At 41.3% G+C, this 27,225-nt stretch overlaps 1 protein-coding gene across 2 annotated transcripts; it reads right to left on the bottom strand.

Moving 5' to 3' along the window:
* On the bottom strand, positions 1 to 9,932 carry sox13 (SRY-box transcription factor 13). Of its 2 annotated transcripts, none has more exons than XM_030778540.1 (13): positions 9,708 to 9,932; positions 9,268 to 9,373; positions 8,476 to 8,562; positions 7,809 to 7,981; positions 7,252 to 7,320; positions 6,708 to 6,822; positions 4,988 to 5,064; positions 4,725 to 4,866; positions 3,850 to 3,976; positions 2,527 to 2,588; positions 2,253 to 2,420; positions 1,008 to 1,224; positions 1 to 247 (listed from the first exon to the last, which is right to left on the bottom strand). In XM_030778540.1, the coding sequence occupies exons 1-13, from the start codon at positions 9,927 to 9,929 to the stop codon at positions 1 to 3; spliced, it is 1,812 nt and encodes a 603-aa protein (XP_030634400.1). In that variant the 5' UTR covers positions 9,930 to 9,932. The 2 variants fall into 2 exon arrangements, with proteins under 2 accessions (XP_030634400.1, XP_030634399.1); XM_030778539.1 differs by having other exon boundaries at positions 6,708 to 6,819; positions 9,708 to 9,929.
* Between the last annotated feature and the right edge of the window lie 17,293 nt (positions 9,933 to 27,225).

Below are 27,225 nucleotides of genomic sequence, written 5' to 3'. Positions count from 1 at the left end.
TCAGTCGGTGAGGACCACCAGCTCACCCTCGCTGCGCTCCTCTGCGTCACTCTCCTCCCCCTCGCTGTCGGCCTGCCTGGGTTTGGGACCATCCTGGCCCTCCTTGCCATGGCTCTGCTTGGGCTCCAGGCTCCGGGGAAGATAGTGCTCCAACAGGGCCGGGTGCAGGGGCAGCGTCGCCATGGACACAGGTGTGCTGGGATACTGACCGTTACTGGAACCGTAGTGAAGCTGCTGATCTGATTGGCTGTAAGAGAGAGGGGGGGGGAAGGCCATCAGTGGTGACAGGGCTAAACTGAATGTTTTTGGCAAGATAAAGTGTTCTACGCTATATACAGACTGCACGTCTTTGGATCATTTATCCACAATAACATTGTTGAAATAATAGTTTAGAACTTGTTTGCAAGGACAGTGGGAGGTTTTCCTAAGTTTCTCATGGACAACTCAAAGTACCGCTACAAAGAGTGAGTACACAAAAACGTACTTCTGATCCAGATGATAAAAAGCCAAAAAAAAAAAAAAAATCACACACAAAAGGTTCCAACAAAACCTTGAGACATGACATGATAAACAACATTTGCGGTTCCCTGCAAACCAAAAGAGAGGTGTACAGACAAGCACAGCTGCAAGACTGGAAGTTCCTCTGTACTTTTGTACTTTGGCCCTTCCTTCTAGCCAAAAGAAAGAAACCCATAAATTTTTGCCAAAGTCATACAATTCACATCACGATGTCAACAGTTTGGCACAATAAGTTTGCAACTGGCACCCGATCTAAATTGCGTTCAGCAGAAGTACAACGAGTACCATGCCAGAAATCTAATTTATCAAATACTGAACACTGAATGAACCTGCAAGTGCTCGTGTGAAATGTCCGACAGCAAAATCAGAGGCTTGGATGGAGGTTTGGTAGGGTCCCTACGTCTCATAGCGTCTAGCCGGTAATTACACACACTGATAAAACTGAGAGCGGCGGCTTAGACTTTGCTGAATGTGACTGTGGGGCTCACCTGGATGGGTAGGTGGTTCGTTGCTCCTGTCGACGACTCTTCATCATAGCCTTGTACTCGCCCACTCGCAAACGTCTGCCTTCCACGATGCAGGTGCGTTTGGGCCTCGGCTTGTACTTGTAGTCCGGATATCGCTCCAGATGCTGTCGGCTCAGTCGTGCCTGCTCCTCGTAATACGGCTGTTTCTCTTGGTTGGACATGGACTTCCAGCGTGAGCCTGCAGGGGGCGATAGAGAAGCATAAGTTTGGGGGTGGTGGGGGGGTTGTGAGGACAAAATGAACACCTTGTGATTTTAGCAGCACTAATAGTATAAATAATATTTGAGAAAATAATCAAGTGTGCTTACAGTTGCTTTGAAACCATGTAAAGAAATGTTTGGCAAAGTTAAGGCAAAATTTGTTTTAGGGTTTCGATTAAGAAGCAGGAACTATATTCTTAACCAGTTCAAGACATACAATACAAACAAGAAGACGCTTAAAATATTTCAGAAAAAAAAAATGTAACATATTGTTCAAATTATTTGTTACTGGGCTGACATGGTGTAGAGTTCTCATACACAACTTCACATTCCACTGCTAACACGACACGAACAGTGTTAAGGCAGAGATATGTGCACATAACAGGTGAAAAAAGCATCAGAACACAAACAGCCAAAGGGCACTCTGCAGGCACAGAGCTGAGCAGACCCAGCAACTATGATTCAAACCGGAGGGTGTAGAGCGTGATTGTCTCAAACTCAGCACAATGGAATGGAATGTCAGTGTTTTGTCAGAGGAAAGACGGAGGTGGTGGGGGGTGGGGGGGGGGGGGGGGGGGTGAGGAAGGCAGTAGAGAAAGGGAGGGAGAAGGAGGTTTGGCTGGGTGTTGTTTTCCTGTCGCCTAAGGAGGCAGGTGGCAGTTCATGCTCTGGCATGTCCCACCGAGCCCCAGTGTGCCAGGACGGCAGCAGGTGACCCACCCGAAATAAAATAGAGGAACATTAACATGGCGTTCTGGATGGCCGCGAGACTGGCAATGAAAGCAAACTGCCCAAACAATGCTACGAGAAATGAGAAGAAAGGCAACTGTGTAACAAAGAAAGATATAGATCTGTCTGGTTAGAGAGAGCCACGGCTAAAACCAAACGCACGACAAAACCTTTATACAGATGGGTGCAAGACTTTACAAACAAAAAAGGGAAAGGGAAGGAAGAAAAGTGAAAAGAGAGAAATATGAGGAAGAAACACTCTCTATCTGTCTCTTACCTAATATTTTGCTAATGCTTGAGTTGTGCATGTCGGGGAAGGCCTGCAGAATGCGACGCCTCTCGTCTTTGGCCCACACCATGAAGGCGTTCATCGGTCTCTTGATATGGCCGGACGAGGAAGTCCTGTTCTCCGAAAAGTTCCCGACTCCAGACATAGACATCGGGCCTGTAAAAGCCCAGCCAATCAACATCACGCAGTAAAGAACACAGAACGCGGCGTCTCCCGTTCAGGCAGAGAACAAATGTAGAAGTGTGGAGGAAAAACGACGTACCCTCAGAGTCGCTGCTAAGGTGGTCTTCCCTCAGGGTCTGTCCTTCTTCAGGCCTGTCCGCGCTGACAAGCCGATCAACTCGCGACCCCTCTTTATAGTCGCCCTGCAAAAGGCGGCGAAAAAACGTGCCCATTACGAAACACGCGAACACAGAGACGTCTGCTTCAGCATGTGAATTTTGTTATAAATCAAATAAGTATCATTGCACACACAAGGAAGCAGCGAAGAGCATATGTAATAAAACAAAGACAAATGTAATTACAATGCAAAGGAAAAGTAGGACATACCAATAAACCAGTTCTCTCAAAATTCCTTTTTGTTTTTTGAGCAGGGAAAGGGGAGGGGGGGGGGGTGAATATTTTTTAAGAATGTATGTGTGGATATTCTGGAATGCAAAAGCCTTAGTGTGTCTGCAAGTGACAGGCAATAAAAACACATTTGAAAAGAATGCTTAACAACAGGAGCAACATCAAAGTGAATTTTACCGCCATATCGTTCTGTGGTTAAATTGCATGCAACGAGAGAAAAGTTAGCTGTTCATAGGTGTACACAGTGACGGGAGGAAGTCACATCTAAATTATCACTGATAAAAAAAAAAAAAAAAAAGAAAAAGAAAAAAAAGAAAGGGCTAAGAAGACACAATAGGATGAAAACAGTTGTAGTGGGCGGGTGAGACCAGCTGTGCTTGACTGCTGCGAGAACTATACCCCCCTGTATAAGTGATAACACGACCCACTGTAAACCTATATCCAACACTGACCCTCCAACCTCCACCCAACCTCCACCTCCACAATCATGTCACTCGTTGGGTGTTCTCATGGCTGCATGTTTCATCTATGAGGCGTTAACGCATTCTTGTCTTGGTGGCTTAGCTTACGAGCGTGACTGTCGGTGACAAACAGCCGGCTCCAGGTGCCCTGAAGCAGCCTTGGAGGGCTGGAGGGGAGGGTATGCTGTGGTGATATATGAGTGAGTGAGTGAGTGCATGCGTGTGTGTGTGTGTGTGCGTGTGTGTGTGTGTGTGTGCGGGGGTGTGCGTGTGTGTCTGTGTGTGTGTGGGTGTGCGTGTGTGTGTGTGTGCGTGGGTGTGTGCGTGCGTGCCTGTGTGTGTGTGTGTGTGTGTGTGTGTGTGTGTGTGTGTGTGTGCGCGTGTGTGTGCGGGGGTGTGTGTGTGTGTATGTGTGTGTGTGGGTGTGCGCGTGTGTGTGTGCGTGCGTGCCTGTGTGTGTGTGTGTGTGTGTGTGTGTGTGTGTGTGTGCGTGCGTGTGTGTGTGTGTGTGTGTGTGGGAAGGGTATGTGGGTACTTTCGCTGCTTTAAGACACTGACTCACCATCCTCGTGCTGTTGTCCCTCTCTCTGTCCCTCTCTCGCCCTCCTGGCCCTTGGCTTCTCAGCAACTGCTGAGCGTCATGGATGGCTTGGGACACCACATCACCCTCTCCCAAGAAGCCTAGAGAGAGAAAGATAGAAACAGAGAGAAAGAGAGAGAGAGAATGATAGAAACAGAGAGAGAGAGAGAGAGAGAGAGAGAGAGAGAGAGAGTGAGAGTGAGAGAAGGGAAGGGGGTGGCGGTCATAGGAAACAGACAAAGAAAAAACAGAGCGAGCTTAAGACAAGGTCACAGGGAGTGGCTAACACTTGTCTCTTTTCTTCTCGTCTCTCACGACTGACGGACTTGGCCTCAGCAGAAACATATGGGAAAAGGTTCTCAATTCCAAGGCTCAAGAAAGACAAACAGGCATGTAAGAGCTGTTGACAGATCCTCTTGTCAATCTGAGAGCCGTAAAGTCAAATAGGGAACAGGTTTTTTTGGTTTCTGACAACTGCCGTCAATGCCTGGGCCAGTGGAATGTCATGTGGTGGCAGACTCGATGGAATTGCTCCTTCAGGGGCCACAGAGACATATTGTGCTAAGAGAGACCTGAGCCTACTCCTCAAGGACTAAACACTTATCTCAATACACATACAACACAGACTTGCATCATAGCAAGTATCAAATGATGGTAGTGATACTTCTTTTCCATTGCCTTCCACTGCCTTAAATACTTCTCACCTTCCACGAGAAAAAAGAGAGAGAGCGAGAGAGAGAGAGCGAGAACAGAGAGATAGGTGGAGACAGAAAGAGAGCAAGAGACAGCAATTTTCAGAATTAATCATCTCCTACATGACCTTTGTCATGTAAAAGGGAATGTACAGACCTAAGCTGAGAGAAGGACGAGGTGGGCTGTGGGGCAGATCTCTGGGCCTGTAGCCTGGCTGCAGGTGGGCAGACGCCAGCTCCAGGGTTTGAGGGCTGGGCGTCTTGGGTTTGGCTGTAAGATTTAGAGGCTGACTGCTTTCCTATGAAATAAAACAACAGAGGGAAGGGTATATCAGGCCTGTGTGACATTCATTCACTTTAAACAATAAAAAAAAAAAAACATGACATGACATGTCCATCAAAATCAGGAATTTCCCATACCTGTCGGAAGACATTACCACTGGACCTTTTGACAGGGGTGGGGTGATGGTTTGAGAGTAACTGCATGGGATATTCCACTGCAAAATGAGAAAAAGAAATAATTTTGATGAGGACACTATGGGAAAATTTAAGAAGTTGCAATGACATTTTAAACTGAAAATGAAACTTGAAAAAAAATTAAACTTGAAAAAAATGAAAAGATATATAGAAATAACTGATGGATACAGCCATAACATACAACAGCTGAAAAGCACAAAATTCATGAAAGAAATCACATTTCTGTTGACCCAGTGTGAGTCTTCATATTCAAAGAGGAACTCCTGATGAATAGCTAGTTAGAGGTACAAGAATGTGAACACAGGGCCAAACACTGCATAAAAGACTAACTCTGCCTTGTACTCTGAGGTCATCTGAAAAATGAAAATCCAAACATGACCTCTGCCCTCTCAGCCGTTTAGCTTGGACTACCTCTCTTATGTGTCCGTCTGGACTTGCTTTATGCTAGACACATAGCAGCAAAAAAAAAAAATCCTTCAATGCGCGTTAAATGGTCTTTAAAAATAAAATAAATAAATAAACTATTAAAGCTGTGCATCGAACTGTTAGCTATTAAGAGAACATACTGTGTTATATAGAGCGGTTGACAATGCCTTTCCGAGAAAAAAGGAGAAAAAGAAAGAAAAAGAAGAATCTAACTTGACGCATTTGATCAATACACTCCTAAAGTGAATACCTTTGGAAGCATTCTTCAATGCACACATTGAGAGATGTTGCAATGCAGCTGACCTGTCTTAGCTTCACCTCATTATGTTTATATTAAAAGAACAAAAAAAGAAGGACGAGCGGCAGATCATCAATCCTCCACAATGACGACTTTTCTTTCAAATTAGACCTTGAGTTGAATGAGTACAAAGAGTAGCGCTGAGGATTGAGCTTAACCAAAGAAAGAGTCTGTGAGAATTCTAAGATCTTTGGTTAATTACAAAAATTCTTTCTATGTTCTGGAACAACTGGCCCTTGGATCTTTGCAGCAGAGTATCATGAAATCATTTAAGTTCAACATTTCATATTGCGACACACGAACAATAACGCGGAGCCACACGCGATAACCGAGTTCGAACAAAACAAACGCCTGAACAAACAAGGACTCTGAAAGAGGGGCAGTTGTTAATATTTGAAGTCAATTTTTCTGATTATTTTGCCAGATGACAGTTGATCAATACGGGCAGGCTGAGGTCGCTAAACTAGGATGACTGTATGGTCCTCACAGTAGAACAGCTAACAGTTGCACAACATCAAGGGAAACTGCATTGTTGGTTGTTAAACATGACCACAGTAACACAAAAAGACAAACAGCTTTTCATTGAACCATTAACAAATGCCTCTGAGACACTTCTAAAATAAATGCGGCAACTGGACTTGACAAAGCAACAGAAATGGCTTTCATCAGAGCTGCAAAGGAACAGGAATCATGAGACAAGAACAAGACCAGTGACACTCAAAAGCAAAGCATTATTAAACATCTGTTTTGTATATATCAGTTAACGTAGGACTGACTAAATTTATCGTTGGACTGAGAGTGGGACCCTGGAAACATGACTTAAAGTTCAGGTACATTTTGATGATTTCAACATTTTTGACTTTGAACCATACATAAGTTCAGAATCCTCTCTAACAGCTCCAGGGAGTTGCGGTGAGACAGCACAAAGGACATAATTACCTGGCTTGCAGGGAATGGGTTGAAGAGGCAGATTCATCTGGGCCTCAGAGGTGACTGGGAGAGGCTGGGTGTTTGGGTGGAATGCAGGGATCATGACGTAGGGCATGTTTACCTGCTAAGACAGAGTCAAAGAGCACAGGGTCAACGACAAAAGATAAAAAAAAAAAAAGGTCAGTCATCCCTTCATGTGTAAACTGTACAACCATATGCCCTCCTGTGTGAGGGGACTCTTTTACAGCATTTTTTTTTCCTACTCCTGTCTTTTTATCTACTTTTTACCCAAATCTGGACTGACCACTTCCCTGTAGTATTTTAATTTCCCTATAGTAATTTAAGTGTTCACCATAAGCCAGCCCCTGTGTCAATCCACATGGGTGAGAACTAGTACACTGACGCTCCAATACATACATCTTAAAGTTTTAAGTTGTGTTAGTTCACTGGCACACTCAGCTCAGGTGGAATAAAAATGAATGTGTTGGTTAAGCTTTAAAGGTTATAAAGGTACATTACATGTGGCTTTGGCAAGAGTGGAGGAGTGACTCACCTGGATCTGCTGCTGAAGGAGGTTTATCTTGTGTTGTTGTTGGATCAATTGCTGCTGCTGCTTAGCGATCTAAATGCAGGCATACGCACATTATTCAACATTCTTTTAGAGCCACTCATGTAACGTTGGCAAGTTTTCATCTTCAAGGTGTCTCATTGAGTGACTGGATTATGTCTTTTCGGATTATAGAGCTTGACTAGACCTCACAACCCTACGGACAACCTCCCAAAACCTAAGCTTGGACATAAGCTCCTGAGAGTTCAGTCAAGAGGAGCAGTGTATGGACTACATTCTTCCTCTTAAATTTTCTTACTACAATACCAATACCTCACTATCCACATTTTCCTCACTTTATCCCCTCTTGACTTGTGCTTCACCATAACCACCCTCTTTTACGTGTTCTTTATTGTCCCCACATCTTCATCTTATATTAGCTTTATACCTCTTTTTCAACCTGTCTTACACTACCATCTTTTTCATCTATTTACCAGACACTTTTCCTCACTGAACACCTCTCTTTGCCTGTTCAGAATAGACGTCTCTCCAACTCTCATCACCTGTTCCTGCTGCTGTCTAGCGAGTTCCATCTGCTGCTGCTGTTTCTCCAGGAGCAGTGCAGCCATGTTCCTCTGCTCAGAGTGGGCTCCCAGCAGCTGCTCCCTCAGGCCCGACAGCTGGTTAATCATCAGCAACAGCTGCAGCTCCTTCTCCGCCAAGCTCTCCGGTGTGCCTGTACGCACACAGGCACACACACACATACACACACACACACAGAGAGAGAGAAAGAGAGAAAGAGAACCAGACACACACAGGTGGTCAGAGTGCGTGGATGGCAGCAATAAGCAGGTGTAAGATGCAGGATAATGAGAAACAGTGTCGGTGATGATGAAATGCAGAATCTCTGGCTGAAACTAACGCACGGGTATTTGCGTTAGCGTTTAAGAGACGGCAGGTTGGGTGTGATCTTCCACAATTGGTGCGTGCCGAATGGCTACACTGTCCAGGCTCAGGACGCTAAAACAGAGCGGCGAGATGACTGCCGCTGGAGGAGGGAGAATGGAGACAGAGAGCGCGGGAAAGCTAATCTAACCCCTACACAGAAACGCCTACCGACAGTTTATCTGCTGAAGCCACGCAAAGGTTTAATATGTGGAGTTGACTTAATAAGAGAATCTGGTGCCACTGCAGAAGATGTTGAGGGTAATGATACCAGCTTACACTCACCTTTTAGATTGGAAGTGCCAAGGGAACCCTTGCCCAGAAGCTTTTCTCTCCAGTCTGTGTTCAACAACTTCTCAATGGTGGGCATCACTGAGAAGGCAACAATGAGAGATTATGGCTTAGATCAGGGATAGAATTTACACTCTGCTTTCTTTCATTTTACATGAGACCTCAGCCAATGCCAAATTTCTGAGCTCTGTATAGCAGGGAGCAGGTTGCACATGTGTGTGGGTGTGTATAGAACCACAGTTACAAAATGAACCTGTAAATAAAGTATTCAGTTGGTTGTGTGTGTGTCTGTGTCTGTGTCTGTGTGTGTTTGTGTTTGTGTTTGTGTGTGTGTGTGTGTGTGTGCGCGCATGCGCAGCTGTGCAAATTCAACAACTCTGTGATTAAGAGTGATAAAAATCAAGGCCTCTGAACAGTATTGAGAATCTTCAGTTCTTTTCTTTATAAATACTGAGCTATTCACGACGACCATGAAAAAAAAGTTGTACAAGCCAGTGCTATTTAACAGCCTCACAAACTTTCTGCTAAAGAGAATGACACTCGAAATGTAAGGTCACCTCTAAGGACACAACATTCAAACTCCTCAGCTTCTCACTGTCACTAACTAAACCTTACCACTTAATTCAGTTATTGTGTGGGAGCAAAGAGAGACAATTTCAGGAAAAGAAATCTTTTCAATGCTTCCAAAAAGTCCAGCCTAGCTTTGAATCACACTAAAGGAAAAAAAAAAATGAAATGGATGATGTACGCTACACCAGATCGTAAAGTTGAGAAAATGATCCTTACCCTCGCTGACAATGGGCTGGCTGTCCATTCTCTCATGAGTGCTACTTCCCCCATCCTGAGCAGGAGGACTGAGCGTGTGTGGTTGCTCTTTACTCGGAGACCTCTCCTGTGTTTGTGTTTGTCAGTGTGTGCGTTTGTGTGTGTGTGTATGAGAGAAAAAGAGAGAGAGAGAGAGAGAGAGATAGAGGAGGGAGAGACAGCATATGTCTTACAACAGCAGATTTCAAACAGATTTCAGTAAAAATGTCATAAGAAAAGATCATATGATACACTCAAAACTATGCCAGACTGCTCTACAGGCCAGCTGGATCACTATAGCATTCTGTACTGTGGCAGTGATAAGTTGTTTTTTAGTGAGACAAACGGTGTATCAGATGAGCGGTGGAATGAATAAATCAGAATTGTACATGGGAGGTAGTTTTTTGAAGTATCAATCATACCAGAGGAGATTCCGAGCTGGGAGGTGTTGATTTCTTAGAATCTCCTCGCTCGGTTGGTGGTCTTGCTGGCCAATCACGTGCAGGAGAGGACTGCTTGGTCTCCTGGCCCATGACTCCTCCCCCATCTCCTGACTCCTCCTCCTCCTGCTTGACGCCAACGCCGACCATGGTCACATTGCCATTGGCATGAAGATGTAGCGCTGGAGGGCTGGGCTCACACATTCTAGAAGAAAAGGTAAACAATAAAGACAATCACTTTTCACAATAAAGATCTGAAGCTCATAAAAGTGCACAAAAGCACTGCAGACCATCTGTGTGACTGATCTTTTGACTTACTCACAATATCAAGTTCTTATCAACTCTACTGAGAGGATTCTGTCCCTGTACCATGGACTATCTTAGTGAGGACAGTGCCCCAGGCCAACAGCTGACTGCTTTGCATGTGACACAGAGAGGCTTTGTGAGATCTAGACACAGTCAGGCCATTCAAACTCTTTCAATAAAGCCCAGAATAAGGTAGCACTTCTTCAGGAACTCCAGTGCTCTGGAGTATGTGGGCTGGAAGGAGGGTGTGTGGTGCTCAAGGACTCGAGTCTATCAACACGCTGGCAAACACAGATGCCCAAATCCAGCTCTGAGCACCAGCAAGACCCCTTCTCAAGTAGCAAGCCAAGTCCTTCTGTGATGAGGGAAAAGGATGTGTGAGAACGAAAGAGAGAGAGAAAGAGGAGGAGAGAGAGAGAGAGAGAGAGAGAGAGAGGGGGGGGGTGGGGGGGTCGGAGGGAGAAAAAGAGAAGAGAAGAGAAGAGAAGAGAAGAGAAGAGAAGAGAAGAGAAGAGAAGAGAAGAGAAGAGAAGAGAAGATCGTAACCCTCTTGTGAAGTTCTAAAAATCATGCTTCACTTTTTCCTTCACTGATAAAAAGAAAAGAAAAACAAGGGAGAAAAACAAACATGAGAGAAAGAGAGGGAGAGAGAGAGAGACAGAGAGAGAAAGTGCATATATATATATATGTGTGTGTATATATATAAATAAAAGAACCATTGTTATTGAAAGGGAACAAAGGAAGTGTGAACAATGGGCATGAGTCGGACAAAAGCAATAGGCTGCAGGAAACACAGCAGGGTAACAATGCGGGCGGAATGTGCCGACAGTCCACAGCAAAGAGGAAAAAATTGGGAACGTTGTTGCATTGAGGGCACTGCAGTTCCAGCTTTTCCACAGCTCTGAGTCCTACTCAAACACAAAGCCACCTGTACATGTGCATTAATCAAAGGACCAAGACTGACTGCTGCGTGTATTGAACTGTTCTATAAAATACACAATAATATGATATTTCTTTTTAAGAATCAAGGAGTAAAAACACTCTCATTGTAATCTTGTCGAGATGTTCAGTTGCCGTAGCGTCGGCGTCCTTAATGGCAAAGCCTCGGAAATGATCGGGTAATCTGACTTCTGTGTCTTAAATAAACAGTTATGGCACTGAGGTCTGGCAGAAACAGAGCATATATATGTGGTTGACTGATATAAGAACTGAAAGAAGCGGATGCAGTGAATCCTAACTGCACCACGGTGCTTTTAAAAACATACACGGCAACAACTTTTGTCCTGAACAACAACAACAAATTTCTTGAAATGATAATGGACAAAGATGTTCTTCTCCCCTCTAACAGAAAGATCTCTTCCAACACAGGCCATGTCGGTAATCTACGGGTACCTGGAGCGGGTACTGCCACCAAAACCCAAACCGGGCCACTGCTATGCAGTTAAAACTATTCTTAGTCCTCACAGCTGAGGGATCACCAAGACCTCACCAGGTGCAGTGAGTGTAGAGTTTGCATCAGCCTGTGTTAATTGCACTTGAAAATATACAAGGATACAGATCATTTATGTAAGAGGATTCTTGTTAAAAAAAAAAAAAGATGAAATTCTCTCAAATTAGTTCAGTGGACTCTTGACACAAGGTTTTATGATCAGAGCTCAGACAGATGCGGTCACCCACATGTGTAAAATGAGATTTTTAAGGTGTTGACTGAAAGCTATGTGGTATAATAACCACCCACTATTCCTTCACACATACTTCTGTTTGTTAGCAGGTAGAGAGAGCTTAAAATACTGTTTCTGGAGACAGGTCAAACAAATGAACACAGTAAAATTATTTGTTTACAGCACCCCAAATAACGGTCAACAATGGCATCTTACACCCCCCCTGGGCAACAACACCTGACCAACACATCGAGAGCTCAAAGAAACGGCATTTCCTGTCCTAACTTTAAGAGAATAAAACAAAGACTTTAAACTATTAATAAATCTACACTGTGATGCTACAAAAGTTTTAGCTTACTCTGACAGCACTTGGGGGAACATAGTACGACACAGAAAAAAAAAACTTTTCAATGAGAAATCCTAATATTGAATGTTTGGTAAACTGCCAGGAAGAGACATTAGTAGGATGTGCTATCGTCACATTCTCAGCGCACACTGCATTAGTGACAGCCGCCTTTCTGCGAGTTCAACTGAAAAGAGAAGATTAAATCAGAAAAAAAAAAGATGGCTATAGTTCTCTTTACCTGTTATTTGGTTGAGGAGACATTGCTTTTTATAAGATGCATATGCGTGAGGACACACCAAAGCTTGCTTTTTTTGTACGGAGATAACATCAGACTCAGTGCTCCTGTGCCTTTGAGGTAAAACACCTCTGAAATCAAACACTTCCCACGGAGCAGTGGCGCACAAGACAAAAGCCTTTAGTTGCTTGACAAGTTAGAACACGCTAGCTTTACACTTTAGCCCAAAGCACAGTTGATGCAAAAAGTCTAGGGTTTTTTTTTTTTTTGCTCCCCGTCATGAATGCAAAAGTGGTTAATTTTTTCATTGTGACAACTTAAGAGTTCAAACACCGCCGAACAACAAACAATAACCCAAAGGATGCCAGGAACATGCCTGTACCAGTGGAGAAGTTAGCATCCCAAACCTAAGAAATCATTACACAAACAAAAGATTTGTAATAACGTAACACTAGTTTCAACATGCAGGGAGAAGTGAGACCTTAAATTTTCCACTCTCTTAGACTAAACCTAGAATTACAATCCTGGCATGACATTTGAAGAGAATGTTTTCATAGAGGAAAAGAAAAAAAAGGTATAAAACACCCTTTTTTGCTATTAAGATGTAAAGCCTTAGTTTTAAAAAAAAAAAAAAGTGAAGTAATGGAGGCAAAAGAGCCGTGATTGGCAGAGAGCGGGTTTCCCTCAGAGACAGACAGGGAAACACGGCTAGCGTGGGCTGGAGTTTACACACTCTGAAGCGTAAGCATGCGATGCCAGTTTCAAGTCCACTCAGCTGTTGGAACCCCAGCAACACACCTGCTACTGAGACTTAACATGGAAATAATACTGGCCCCTGGCCTTGACCTATACACACACACACACACACACACACACTCACACACACTGACGTTGTCTACAAACCTCCAGAGTCTATCTTCTGTCTTCATCCCCCAAAACTTATCCCCTCCACGCTGTGCCATTTGCCAACGCTGAAAGGTGGTAAAGCAAGTCATGCTGTAACTAGGCAAGGCAGTGGCCGCCACTTGTGTAAAAATGCCAAATGACCTCCCTGAAAAAGAGACATGAATATTCTCTACCACACGTTTCTCTGGCTCTCCCTTGTTTAGAGTCTGACACAGGAAGGTGCTCCAAAAAAGCATGCCTTTAGCCAAAGCAAACAGTATTATTTGCATAACGCGTGTCATTGTGGGCGACTAGCCCCTTGCCACCCTCTTTTCTATACAGATAAGAGATAAGATATCACAACAGATGCCAGTGTGTGATTTTGAAGAAAGGGTAGTAGCAACAAATAAAATAATAAAATAAATGCATACAATAAAATCAAATCAAATAAATAAAAAATAATAATAAACAAAACACCATATATCCATTTTGCGAACACTGCATTCTGTCAGCAGAACAAGAAGTTAATTCATTTGAGATTATAACATATCAAATGGTAAGTTGTTAGGATGACAATGTTAACCATATAATAAGATGTTTTGACTGTTTGATAATCCTCTCAAATTTCAGTGTGAAATACATTGTAATCATTTTTTCTAAATGACATACTAGCACGCACATAAAGGTTATTACAAAAAAGACCAGCCAGAACCAATTATACTATTGGTAACACTGATGTAATTATACATTGGGGGGAAGACAAGTTCATATTATACAAAACAGACACCCACAAAAAAAGAGTATCGGGAACTCTGGAAACAGGTAATAATGGCACCGTTCTCCTGTTATCCCTCCTTCCCTACAAGGGGCAGCCCCAAGCTCTTCCCTTAACAGAGACAGTCGGGTCTAGGTTGCTTTGAATGCAATATGGAAAAAGCAAATGCAAATGAATGAGGATCTGAGAGTACACAAAACCCAAAGACAGTTGCATTTTTCATTCAAAGTTTTTTACGCTGATTACTAACCAAATGGGCAGATCCACCGTAAACAACCAATATGATGTGACCTAAATCACCCATACAAAATACTAAATCTTCACCCCACACGACTAAGTACTCTCTGTTTCAATATTGTTAGCCTTTTTTTTTTTTTAGCCAGTTATCAATTTATTTCACCTGCGCCTGTCTGAAATGAGTTGGTTTCAGTTACGTAACGCAAAGTAATATCAAAAGCAGTTGAGCACTTTTTTGGTCTACTCAGCAAAGTCAACTCAAGGGAAAAAGAGTGCAGACTATCCACCGAGTTTGTCATCCTCTGTAAACAAAGACGAGATCAGATCTTTTGCTCTTGTGTTCTTTAAAAAAAAAAAAACCCCTCCTAAATAAGATGTATAAATAGGATGATGACACAACTATACTTTTCACAGAAAGGGAGAGAGAAAGGGGGGAGAAAAAAAAGGGACTGTGGCATTATTGCTTTTTTTTCACTCTTCTTCTCCTTCTTCTTCTTGTGCTTTTCAGAAACCCAGGTTAAAAAGCAGGGCTCTTTCATCGTGGCTCTCCGGGCCTAAAACAGTTCAGCTATTGTGCCGCCGAACGAAAGGCTACAGTGGCATTTATCTGAGATACAAGAGGAGGGGCAGTGAATGAGGGAAGCACAAAACACACTCAGAATAAAGAAATATAACAAGAGAAGGGGAATAAAGGATGTTTGTGAAGGGCCCCCTTTTTTTTTTTTTTTTTTACAAAAAGCCCCGCAAACCCCCACCTCCTTCAGGCAAAGAAAGACAAAAGCGAGAGACATTAAAATGTGCCGTTTTCAAAGCAAGGCACACTTTTATATCCAGTCTTGATTCAGAGGCACTACTTTGAGAGTGAGAGTGAGCAAGACAGAGCGAGCGGGCGAGTGAGCGAGAGAGAGAGAGCGAGAAAGAGCGAGCGAGCGAGCGAGAGAGAGAGAGAGATGATTGAAGGATGGGGGAGCAGGCCACAACACAACCGCCATAATGCCCGGCCCTTGCCGGCTCGTCCTTGAACCACAGGATAAATAGGGGTCTTTAAGATGAAGAGGCCATGCATCTGTGGTGTTTCCATGGAGACCAGGCTGTTCCCTTTGTGCGAGGAAGAACACAACAGGTAATTCTAAGCAACTGCTGGTCCCAGTATTGAGCACACACTGAAGAGCCACGGGGAAGTGGCAGGGGTGGGGGATAAGCTCATAGCTGCTCAAATCATATTAAAAAGCTTCAAATGGAAGTTCGGTAGGTGGCTATCCAGGCAAATACTGAACTGAACCGAGAGCTGAGTCCGGAAAGCCATAAAGTCTATTCAGTTTAACAAAGTTAACAGTAAGGCACAGAGACGCATGCCCATACAACCACAACTACACCAAAAAGTGGAACAGGGTTGATTTTTGGAACAATTTGCTAAAAATGACATCCACACAAACTCCATTTGCTTTGCACTCTCTGAAAGATAAGCTGAAAGACTAGCTGATTAATTATCAAGCTGCTAGTTTTAACGTGACAAAACAACTTTTTACAATTTTTTAAATTCAGGAGAACTACCAAGGTATTCTTTAATTCAGCTTCAGAGAGTTAGGCGCATCCATGTCATTCAGATTTTCTTTGATCTCTTAGAAGCTCAACTGCCTGCAAAGTAAGACTTGATCGGGACAGTTTTTCAATCACCAGATTTATGTCCAATTATAGTCACTGTTTAATTAGTACGGATGATTTTACCACATGTGGCCATTACACCAGTATAACCCAGTCCTTACAGTAATCATATTCCACATTTATTTTAAGGCTCAGAAAAGAAAGAAAGAGAGAGAAATATGAAGAAATGAGATCAGAATCGGTTTAAAACGTTTAAGAGGAGGTTCAAAAAAAGTGAAGGCATCACTGACACAGGGACACAGAGAGGAAGAGGAGGTGAAACTTTGACATTTCAGGACATCCTGAGACCCCTCCTCCACCACCCACCCAATTTTACCCCACCCACTCAACTGTACCCCACCCTATCTTCCATTTAATTCCTCTCACAAGACCACATGTTCTAGGCCTGCCACTAACAAGATACATGCTCGCTACAAGTTTAGGCCTGAATGAAGAAACAAGAGTCAATAAACCAAAGAGGGGAGAGATGACAGAGGAAGAGAAAAAAACAAATGAGAGAAGGGATTAGTGAAGAAATAGAGGGGGGGGGGGGTGGATGAAGAGAATAAAAGGGCACAGCAAAACAGGTTCCTCTCCTTGAGTTGGAAAAACGTCTCCTGAGACAAAGTAATGATCCTTTTAGGGCTCAAATCGTATAATCTGATAAGAACTAAAATTTGCAACAACAATCAAGTGATAAACTGCAGTAACTGAAAATATACATTAAAAAAAAGGAAAACTCTGCCTGATTCTGCATTTATGACGGAATCATAGAACTGACCACAGGACCTTTTTCAACCTTGTTTTCGGCATTGTCATTATAATACAAATGATTATATTTAACACCACTCTTACTATTAGAACTAACATATCAGTAACAAGCATGTGACATTTTAATCTGTTCTGCCCGTTCACAGATTTACCAGCCTCTGTCATCGGCCTCTGTCGGATGTGTGTCACCTGAACATCACTACTGACCTTTTTTAGCATTCAAGAGAGGGAAAAAAAAACAATCAAGACAGGTTACCCAGGTATATGGAGTCATAAGCAGCTTTTTTTCTCTCAAAAAGAAAGACAAGAAAAGAAAAGAAAGAAAGAAAGAAAGAAAAGAAAGAAAGAAAGAAAGAAAGAAAGAAAGAAAGAAAGAAAGAAAGAAAGAAAGAAAGAAAGAAAAGGCTGTTCTACTTCTCGGGTCCAGGTAATGGACTGGATAAGCCATGAAAGAACAGTACAACATGATCAGAGTGAAAAGACTTGTTTATGAGAGTGAATGATGATTTCTCATCTCTAAAGCCACATCAGTGAAAGAATAGAAAGAGTTCTAATAACAGACCTTCCTGTAACACCTCCGGTAATGCTCCCCCAGATGTCTAAGCTTCCGTATCCTCTCCGCCGAACAGCACCCCTCCCTCTCCCCACCGCCTCTCTCTTTCACCCCCCCCCCCCCCCCCCCCCCCTACTCACAGCGTACAGCTCTGGTGCCTGTAACTTCACGGAGGTCCTCCATCAACAGAACTGAAGTAGACTTCACTACTTCAAGGCCAATAAAAAAAAAACCTCCTCACAGATTTTGCGAAATCAGTTGCTAAATTATCACGTACATGGATGGTCTCTCAGGTGAATTACTTGTGGAGAGAAGTGCAATTTAAGTAATGTAATATTTTGTACTGATATGCACAGGCTTCTTGTAGCTGTTGAAAGTCAGAATCGGTTAAGGAAAGCAGTGCATGTTTTTCCTGTGGTTCATATTGGCAGGCGACAGTAATTATTTGCTTTTTTTCAGAGAGATTATCTTTTATGTTTATAGTAATAACATTTTTTAACAGCTTTATGTTTATAGCAATATTTTCTGAGATTAAAACAAGACGATATCCGTACATGCCTTGGCAAAATCCACCCGGTCAAAATTGAGAGAAATAAGACAAGGGAGTACCTACATAAAATAATGCCAAAGAGACCTGCTAAGAATTTCATGTCACTGCGCTTTCAGACATGTTACATATCATTTTCACCTTTCCTCTGTAGTATATTGTGCGTATGCAACTGCATGCAAGTTTGAATTAGTGGGAGGACTGTGAGTCAAGTGACTCTCGAAGAAGCGACCAAACCAGTTATTTCTCATTCACGCAAAGTGAAAGAAATGTTATGGCAATACAATACCGTCGCACAACATGGGGCATGCAACTGTCATTCTCTCCAAGAAAATCTGGTGCCGTCTCTAATCATTACATTTATATGTTCTTTTGAAAATACAACAAACACAACCACCGAGCAGTTTGAAGACACATAGTTTAAATACAACAGTTATAAATATACACAACATGTTTGTGTATATTACAGTACTACATATATGTATGTGTATGTGTGTGTGTCTGTATATGGCTTACTATACACACACACACACACACACACACACACACACACACACACACATATGTAATGTGTATGCTCAATATGGCCATGGCACTGATTAACAGAATGAAAGAGGAATGAATCTATATTTAGTTTAATATGTAAAAGAGCACAAAATATAGTTAAGAAGGTATGATAAATGATGAAAAAGTATAAAAGTATATGAAAAGAATAGTCTGTTGCGTGCTCATTGAAAGATCACAAGGAGACCATGCAAATAAGAGCGGTAACGTTTCCGTGTAGTGTTCATTCCGCCTGAATGCTCTTGCTGTATTGCAAAGACTGTTGTGAATTATCCGAGTGTGAAGAGGGATGAATAAACAAATAACTAGTTTATATTAAGCCATGAAAAAAAAAATGAAGTCCAAACAAATCTGCAGATGATGTTGGAACAGGTACCAAAAAAAAAACAAAAAACCACAGCATAACTGTAAATTAACATAAATGAAAATTCTAGCTTTCGAATAACGTTTGCAGTAAGAGCGGCAATGCATGCTGAAGCTTAAAAAAAAAAAAAAAAAAAAAGACGGGATGCTGTGGAGTTGAAAAAAAAAAAAAAACATCAACAAAATAAAACTAAAGCATAGTAAGTTTTATAGGTATATAGCACCAAGAGATTGTGTCAGAATTACACAGATGATCGTCATAAACCAACTAAAGAGTGCCATAGGTGAGATAGGTATTACTCCATAGTGCTTCTGCCATGCAGAAATGATGAAGCACAAAAACATATGTTTATGTGTTTCCTATGTATTTCATATTTTCATCTGTTTCAAATACATAGCAGTATAAAGAGAGCACCATACACACCATGTTTTTCAATGTGTCCTAAATCTACACGAGTGAAAACATTTGTTGTGACATTTCAGATACTATTGTGAAATCATTTTTTTCACGTTTATTAGGAGCGAACCGCACTATTCCTCGTACATTGTATATTTTGGGAAAACAAAATTGAAAAAATAAAATCATTATTTTTCAAACCCAGGTAATATGCTATAAGACTGGAATGTTCCATGTTTGCTCTACAATTACATTTTAGTTGCTTTGCACACTTTACGTTCCATGTAAGACATCACCTAATTTCATTTTAGTTCCTTCACTCTGTGGTTTTAATACATACTTCAATAACATTTTTTGCAAATGTACTTATGAACAGACCATTAAAGAAGTCAAAATCAGAACAGTCTCACAAAACGAGCAGCAAACGCCCTGTAAAAGTCTGAGTTCTGATCTTCTAAACTCCACCTTGTCTCTCTCTCACTTAAACAAAGCAGAAATAGCGCAGTATGAAAAGGAGAATCGCTGTGTAAACTGCAAAGCCACGTCTGTTTTATTTGGACATAAACCCGTTTGGTGGTTGCAAGTGGAAGGCATTATTCAAAAGGATCAGTTTCCATTCTTTCCTGTTCAGAAAGATTTATTTTTTGGGGGTAAATACAACGCATTGTGAACCAACTCCTATAGTAGATTGCGTGTTTGGATTTCCTAAGGTACAATGCACAGTAACAGCATTCAGCTCTCAACTACAAATGGCTAATGAGATTTATCTGCGTTTTTGGGGGGTTTTTTGCTATTGTTGTTTTGTTCTGTTAAAAACAGTATAATTGTCATGTAAGTGAGCATATAAGACACTCAAAGGTGGTTTAGGCTTCTTCTCAAACCATCTTGACTAACAGAACGACCATGGAAAATTAAAAAAGACGTGGCTGTCACATCAGCAGTAGAGAAAAGTATGAAAATGATGTTCCTGTCTGCTCATGCACTCAATAAAACAGGTGAAAGAAACCCATCTGCTCATCCAAATAAACCAAACACCTCTCTAAAAAAAAAGATTTATACACACAGACTTATCATTTTACATTGAAAAGCCAGATAAAGTAGGCCCAGTAGTCAATAACATAATCCAAACAAGTGCTAATATATTCTGTGAATAATCTATAAAAATGCTACAGAATTTCTTTTCTCTCATCTTGTTGTCGTTGGTTTTTTTTGGGGTTTTTTTTTAAGAAAAAAGGATGTAAAACAAGTTATGAGTTAAACGTTTAACATGAAAAAAAAAAAGCTCTTGATGAATAGGAGGATTTAAATAAAGGAAGAAAGTCTTACCTAAAGAGGATGGCGTTACAAATGAATTATTGTGATGCTGGGTTTATTGGACACCTGCTGCTTTATTCACCTCTCTAAACTGTCTCTGTTGCTGCTCACTGCTTTCCATTCTTATGGTAACCTCTCTGATTTCCGCTGTGGGTACACGTGCATGTGTCTAAACAGCGGAGAGAAGTGGTAGGTGGCAGTGGAAGTGGAGTCTTTGGGCACAGGGGGCGACAGGAGAAACTTTGATCAAAGACTTTCCAGAAGCATAAATTTCAATCAATCAAGTGTGGAAAAGCACAATGGGGATTCTTGCAGAAAATTTTCTGAGGACTAATCCAGAGAGTTAAGACCAATCCAGCGCAGTTAAGATGTACTGTCACAAGGAGTGGGTTTTTTTTGTTTTTTGTTTTTTGTCTAGGAGAATGTAAAACACATTGTTGTGCATATTTTAATTTTACCGAGCAATATGAGATAGTGAGAAAAAATAATGAGATAAGACAACATGCCGCTGCGAAAACTGAAACAGTTTTTGGACAAGTGTGATGCTCACCTAAAACAATGCCTCTCTTAAATTTTATCAATGTGTTCAGTACAAAAACAGAAATGTATGTGCCGTACCTATTGGCAAAACTGGTACAAAAGTCCAAAGCAAAGGAAAGAAAAAATAACTTAAATTTTCACATAATTCGGGAATGAAGTGAAACAGAACCACATTGTTTCACCCAAAATCAACATTAAGAATGTCTGACAAAAATGAAAAACCAATGACATCTAAAACTTTAACCAAGGAAAAACATTACAAATGACTCTTACGTCACTAACTCAATTTCATACTTGAACTGAAGAGAAATGGGGGGAGAACAGCGCGACTCAAAAGAAAACACACTAATGGAGGCAGTAGTGTCACCAGAGCAGATCTAGCTGTTCTCCAAGTTTGTTTGTTTGTTTTCACTAGTATTAAGACAGGCCTTGACTGTTAACAGAGGCACTCCTCGCAAAATAGTTATGCTGCTCTCACTGGACCATCAGTTCAATAGGACACCAGAAACAATGTGAGCCACAATAGATGAGGTCAAAGTTTGAGTTAAAGAAGCAAATGCAAATTTGTTTGCTTATCAGGCCTTATACAATGCGTGTGCATGAAGGCACTGAAGGTGCTATCGAGTCAATCAAATGATTAGCCCTGATGCTCTGATCATGTGGTTTATAGTCAGTCACTAGCTTTGGTGAGGACATGCAGTAGTCATAATGAAAAGAGAATATGTTTTCTCTGTGAAATTTAATGTCAAAGTTCGATGATCTGCAGCATTTTATAATGATGTCACACTTCCTGCCTGAACTGGTTTCCCGCTAGACAGATTTCTTGGCATTAAAAAAAAAAGACACTATTCAGAGGTCAAATGCCATCAGTCAGCCAATGAAAAGCCAACTAAAATCATATAAAATATGCAGAGGATGTAAATTCAGTAATCCAAAATGATCTCTCTTATAGAATTTTTTTTTTGTTGTTTGCAAGCAGGACTGAAGAGTTGTTATCAGATTAAAGGTTAAAAGAATGAATGAGTGTTGGAATCACAGACAGGCTGCTGTAAATACAGAACAGTACACCAGATCAAGGTACAGGCAGCTCTGTACTACCTGTCACTTCCAGGCTGTCAGGCAAATAAGATGTCTATGGCTATTCACCAGGATGCTGCACAGACGCGCAGTGTGTGATTGACAGGGACTGCTCCAGGTCCTGCTTCACTTGCCTGGCCCAGCCTCTATACTCAGCACTCTTCTCTCAAACAATCATTATACAAAAAAAAAGAGAGAGAGACAGACCAAGAGAAAGAGCAGAAGAGCTCAGAAATACCAAAAGAATAGAAATAAGGTGCGAAAGAGAGACAGAATAAGAGCTGGAGGAGGGGGAGGGGGGAATGACAGAGAGAAAGGTCAGGGACTCCCTGCTGACAGAAGCTTTGTGCGCAGTCAGCCACTGCGAAGCCAAACACTTGCAGCCACTTTGCCAACTTCCCTTTTAATGAGCCGCCCAACATGCCCGGTCACAATAGCAGAGTGAGACTCAGGTGCTGCAGCTGTTGACTGGAAATGGACAGAGTGTGACAGTCCCACTGAGGTAGTGCAGGGTTGTCACACATCAAACTGAGTAAATTGACCTCATACAAACAAAAACACACGGCCATAGTCCCAACCAAATCACTTAAAAATTCTTCCACTTAGTTGCTAATCAATATGTGCTGTGTTGTGTTGTTTTGTTTTTTGTTTTATTTGTTTTTCACAGTCACAAATCCATTTTTGTTCCCAAACACTATGTAATGTGATTATGACTTTATTGATCAAACATTATTCACTCAGTATTCTCTGCGCAGAGATTTTTTTTTTTTTTTTTTTTTTTGAGTGGGAGGGTGGTGGGGTGCATCTGAAATTGTACAACCGGTACTGTAAGATCAGAAGGTCTTTTCTCTCAATCAGAAACTGGTCTGTCACATCACTTATCGGTCTGTTCCTGCATTCAGTGGGCTACGGGAACTTCTGCTAACAAAATCACCCCCTCCCCCTTAAAACTCAAAATGCGTAGAACTGTAATTGGCGAATTTTGAATGAAGTTTATAGTTCATTCTTGTGACATTTTCGGAACAAACTCTTGGAACTCTCGTTTGAGCGACGCTGTTTCTACTGACTTCCTAACTTGGCTGCCGGTTCATATTGTCATAACATTGTTATGAGCCTGTCAAAATTCGCCTCTAGAATTTCACGCAAAAATCCCGGTAAAAAAAAAAATTGAGCTTTTTTCGACTGTCTGGTAACAATTTATTTAGGTTTTAGCGACTTACGTTCTCGTCTTTCCTGAATTGAGAGAGCCTTTACTTTGAGAATAATCTTCGTCTGCTATTGTATCACCGTAGTTCATTTTCGATTTTTATATCCTACAGTATATGTGTGAGCTCAATGACATACAATGGGTGCGTATTATTTCAGTGTGAGACAGGGCAAAGAGGAACACATGCTGACTTGTTAATGCACAGAATGAGAGGATCTTCATACAGCACATCAGAAGTGCTTCACACTGAGTCGCAAGCGTACTCTCAGTTAGCTAAGATAACAACGAGTGAAAAATGAAAAATCAATCAAATACAGAACAATGACTTAGGAAATCTCACACGATTTACGGCTTTCAGACTTACCACTCCACAGAAACTTGTGCTGCCCAAACTTATTCCTTCCCTCCAATATTTCAGCGACCTCACTGACGCAATGACAGCACATTCAAAACGTCCTGCTTCTCTCTCACGAAAGCGTACTAGACTTAAATCACTTTTTTCAAAGCCTGTTACACTTGTTTCAGTTACTTGTTTCAACAGTAAAATGTCACAATGACTGATAATAGTTATGATGTCTCTCCCTACTCATGGAGCTCTATCCTGCTTCCCTACACTTCGAATGACTTTCTGGTGTTTTGTTTCCAACATGACTCGTTCTCCTGCTACTCACCTCCCTCTTAAAGGGAAAGCACAACATATATCTAGGACGACCGGGAATGTGTTGAACGCTGTGACGAGTAAAAAATTATTTGCTGCAACTGTCATTCACCTAGTGTTCATAATGCTAGTCCTACACTACTTCAGTAGGTATTTAAAATAATTTGTATAGTCAAACACACATAGAGATGTACGGACGCGTTGACACGTGCACGGTGACACACTGCTTTACAGCCTATCTGCTTTACAGCCGATTAGGAAGTTGGGAAGGGGGAAAAACTTGTATTCGCTCATAGCATAACAAAGGGTAGCAGAAAAATTAACTTCATGTTCCTCTATATTTAAAATCATTGCCTCTATTTTTTTAACTATACATAGTAAGTTTCAGAGAACTCTTAAGCTTTTGGCAATTACATTTCTTGTAAATCCTGTAATAGACTAATGTGCTAATAACAAATTAATGTGCTGAGAACACTTAATTTACTTAAAGCTCTTTAAGAGCCCTCGAGTTCACAGTCACCGAAAACCTTCTCCTCTCTCATGAGTCATGACATGTACACAAGAGTGACATCTGCTTGGGGCTTCCATGACTGTGTGAATTGTCCAGGTACGTGCCAGTCCAGCCTTCAAAGTGTTAAGGTCTGTGTTTTGTACGTCTCTTTCACTCACTTTTCCCCTCGGCACACACACAGCGAGCCACTGCCTCGCAGGGTGAGAGCCTAAAGCCGATGTGCCATTTCTAATCCCCTCTGTTCCTGCCTTTGTGTGGAAACCCAGCAGGAAGTGGGAGCTGGGCAGACAACAATTAACAAAAGAGCTGTGAAGAATACAATTAGCCATCAATAGGAAACCACAGGCCTTTGTGCCTGTTTCCATGGAGATGGTCGACGACCACTATTCCAGGATTACAGAACCTTTTCCACTTCTTCTCTTTGCTCGCTGTCTTTCTTTCTCCCTCTCCATTGCTTTCTTTTCTCTCTTCTTTCTTTTTTTTTCAGAGTCCATCTTTTTTCCCCCCACCACTCTTTTGCTCTTTATTTCTGTGTCACTCTCTTGTCACTAAGCAACTCTTCAGGCTTACACCAGTGCTTGCACCTTTGTTCTCTTTGCAGCTTTTCAGGTCTTCCACCTTTGTCTCCCTTCCTGAGCTGAGGTGAAGCTCTCCTTTTTTCTCCATTTGTCTTCAGCCCAAAGGATTATCAAAACTGATGCTTTATATGGATGTGAAGGTAATGCAGTGTACTGCTCCGGTCTTCCAGGCATACCATAGGGTCTCAGAGACAAATCTTTATTGCCCAGCTGTGCACTGAACATGCTCACCATTAGATAAGGCCTAAAAGATATATATATATATATATATATATATATATATATATATATATATATATATATATATGTGTGTGTGTGTGTGTGTGTGTGTGTACATAATGTTCAAATATACATGTAAAACATTTCAGTACGATAGGACGTCACATGACCATTATGATATCCAGCTGTTTCTGTCCACTTAGATGCAAAATGTCAGTGCTCTGATCTTGGCTCTCCTTACATTAGAGGTTTGGAATACATGTGTTTAATGGCAAGCAGAATAATTCCCTGTAGGATATATTGCACTCAACAGAAAATGCTTATCTAACTGTAATTACACACACAACTAACAAGCAAGTATAATGTTGTAGTGTGATCCAGATATAGGCCACAATCTGGAGGAAAATGTATATTCATGAGAGTACAAAAAACAAACCAGCTCATTGTGAAGCTTGCCTTTGATGTGTGTGGCTGATTAAATTCAGACAGGGCTTCATAGTACTTTTGAAAAATAAATAAATAAATAAAATAAAACATTGGCAGCAGGAAGGTGCTATCTAACAGTAACTTTAATCAATCTATCATTCAGTCGATCAATCAATCAATCAGTCAGCTGGGTTACTACAACTTCTGCTACCATGAAATGGGACCATATCAGGTCTCATTGCAGCATAATGCTACTTTGAGAGCAGTACAGAGACTTACATCATATAACTTTGGTATTAACATTTGGCAAAACCAAAATATATTATATTCCACAAAACATAATTTGAGGATTTGAAGGTTTTATGCAGGTTGGCTTAGGGCCTTTGATAGTTTATCATAATACAACAGATGCGCCACCATAGTCTCTTCCTGTTTTTTTGTAAACCTTTACCATCTACACATAGCCTTCCAACCCACTACCTCCTCTACTGGTAAAGATCTTTATCAAACCACGTTTACACATTCATCATTATTACATTTATTTTTGAATTTCAGTTGCGGGGGATATGAAACTTAACATTGTTTTCCTTTATGTAATTAATATGAGTGGAATCTTTATAGGTGTTGTATACAGATATAATGTGTAGTGGGTAAAAGCTTGCCTCAGCATATCTGTAGTTTTTTTTTTTTGTTTTTTTTTTACTGGTGAATCTCAAGGCACAAACTACCATTACCAGATGACTCTGGACACAAAGTATAAGAAGTGCATTCAAAAACAATTTCTATTCAGTTCTATATGTGTTTTATCATGTGAATTATCATACAAAGCAATGCACTGACATTTCAACCTGGCCTTGTTTGGTCATTCTTCACACGATGAACGTAATTGAACCATTAAACAAATGGGAAAAGATGAGAAACGAATATTGATAAAAGAGATGAGAACGAATGAAAGAAACCATGAAATTAGTATTTTTCTTTGCAAGTGCGCTGTGCCCTCACAGCAAAACTAGTACGAAGGGGTTTTGCCTATGTATGCAATTAACAAAACCAAAGTGCTTTTACCAAAATGTGAATGCAATGTGGAAAGAATACAGACATAAATAGGGCCCGCCTAGACCACGCAGAGGTGCACAGGCGATAGAGAACCGATAGCATCGAAGCATATTATTTCTGAGAATCATCGGGAGACCGCAACACCCCCCATTCCGATTCCACTTCTGCTGAATTGGAGCGACAAACATGTTTGCGCACCCATTTGTAGTAGTTTACGGAAAGAGTATGGGTCAGAATGTGCCATTTGAAATGCACATACTCTGCAAAATCACAAACAAATTGGGTCTTGACGGCCTAATTGAGGTGATAATACGAGCGAATGAAGCAGGTGGTTAAACTCTTGGATGGGCGGAGGAGGGGGCAGACTGAGCTCATGACTTTTTGCACAGTTTTGTTCTAACTGAAAATGTTTATCAACTGATAAGAAATCACATTTGTCATAATAAATACACTCAGTAACACTCCCTAACAGAAAATATATCCAACAATAGACTGGTCATTTTTTAACTGTTTCAGAATAAAAATCATTTGATTGTGAAGATCCTTTATGAGTCATTGGAGATCCTTTATCTTCATCAGATTATAAATATCATTTTTTTCCATCACAGAATGAGCTCACTAGAGATGTGA

Source organism: Chanos chanos, chromosome 6 (assembly GCF_902362185.1).
Source record: "Chanos chanos chromosome 6, fChaCha1.1, whole genome shotgun sequence".
Classification (NCBI taxonomy): Eukaryota; Metazoa; Chordata; class Actinopteri; order Gonorynchiformes; family Chanidae; genus Chanos; species Chanos chanos.
Note: the sequence above shows the minus strand (reverse complement) of the source record. Positions and strands in the feature narration are given on the sequence as shown.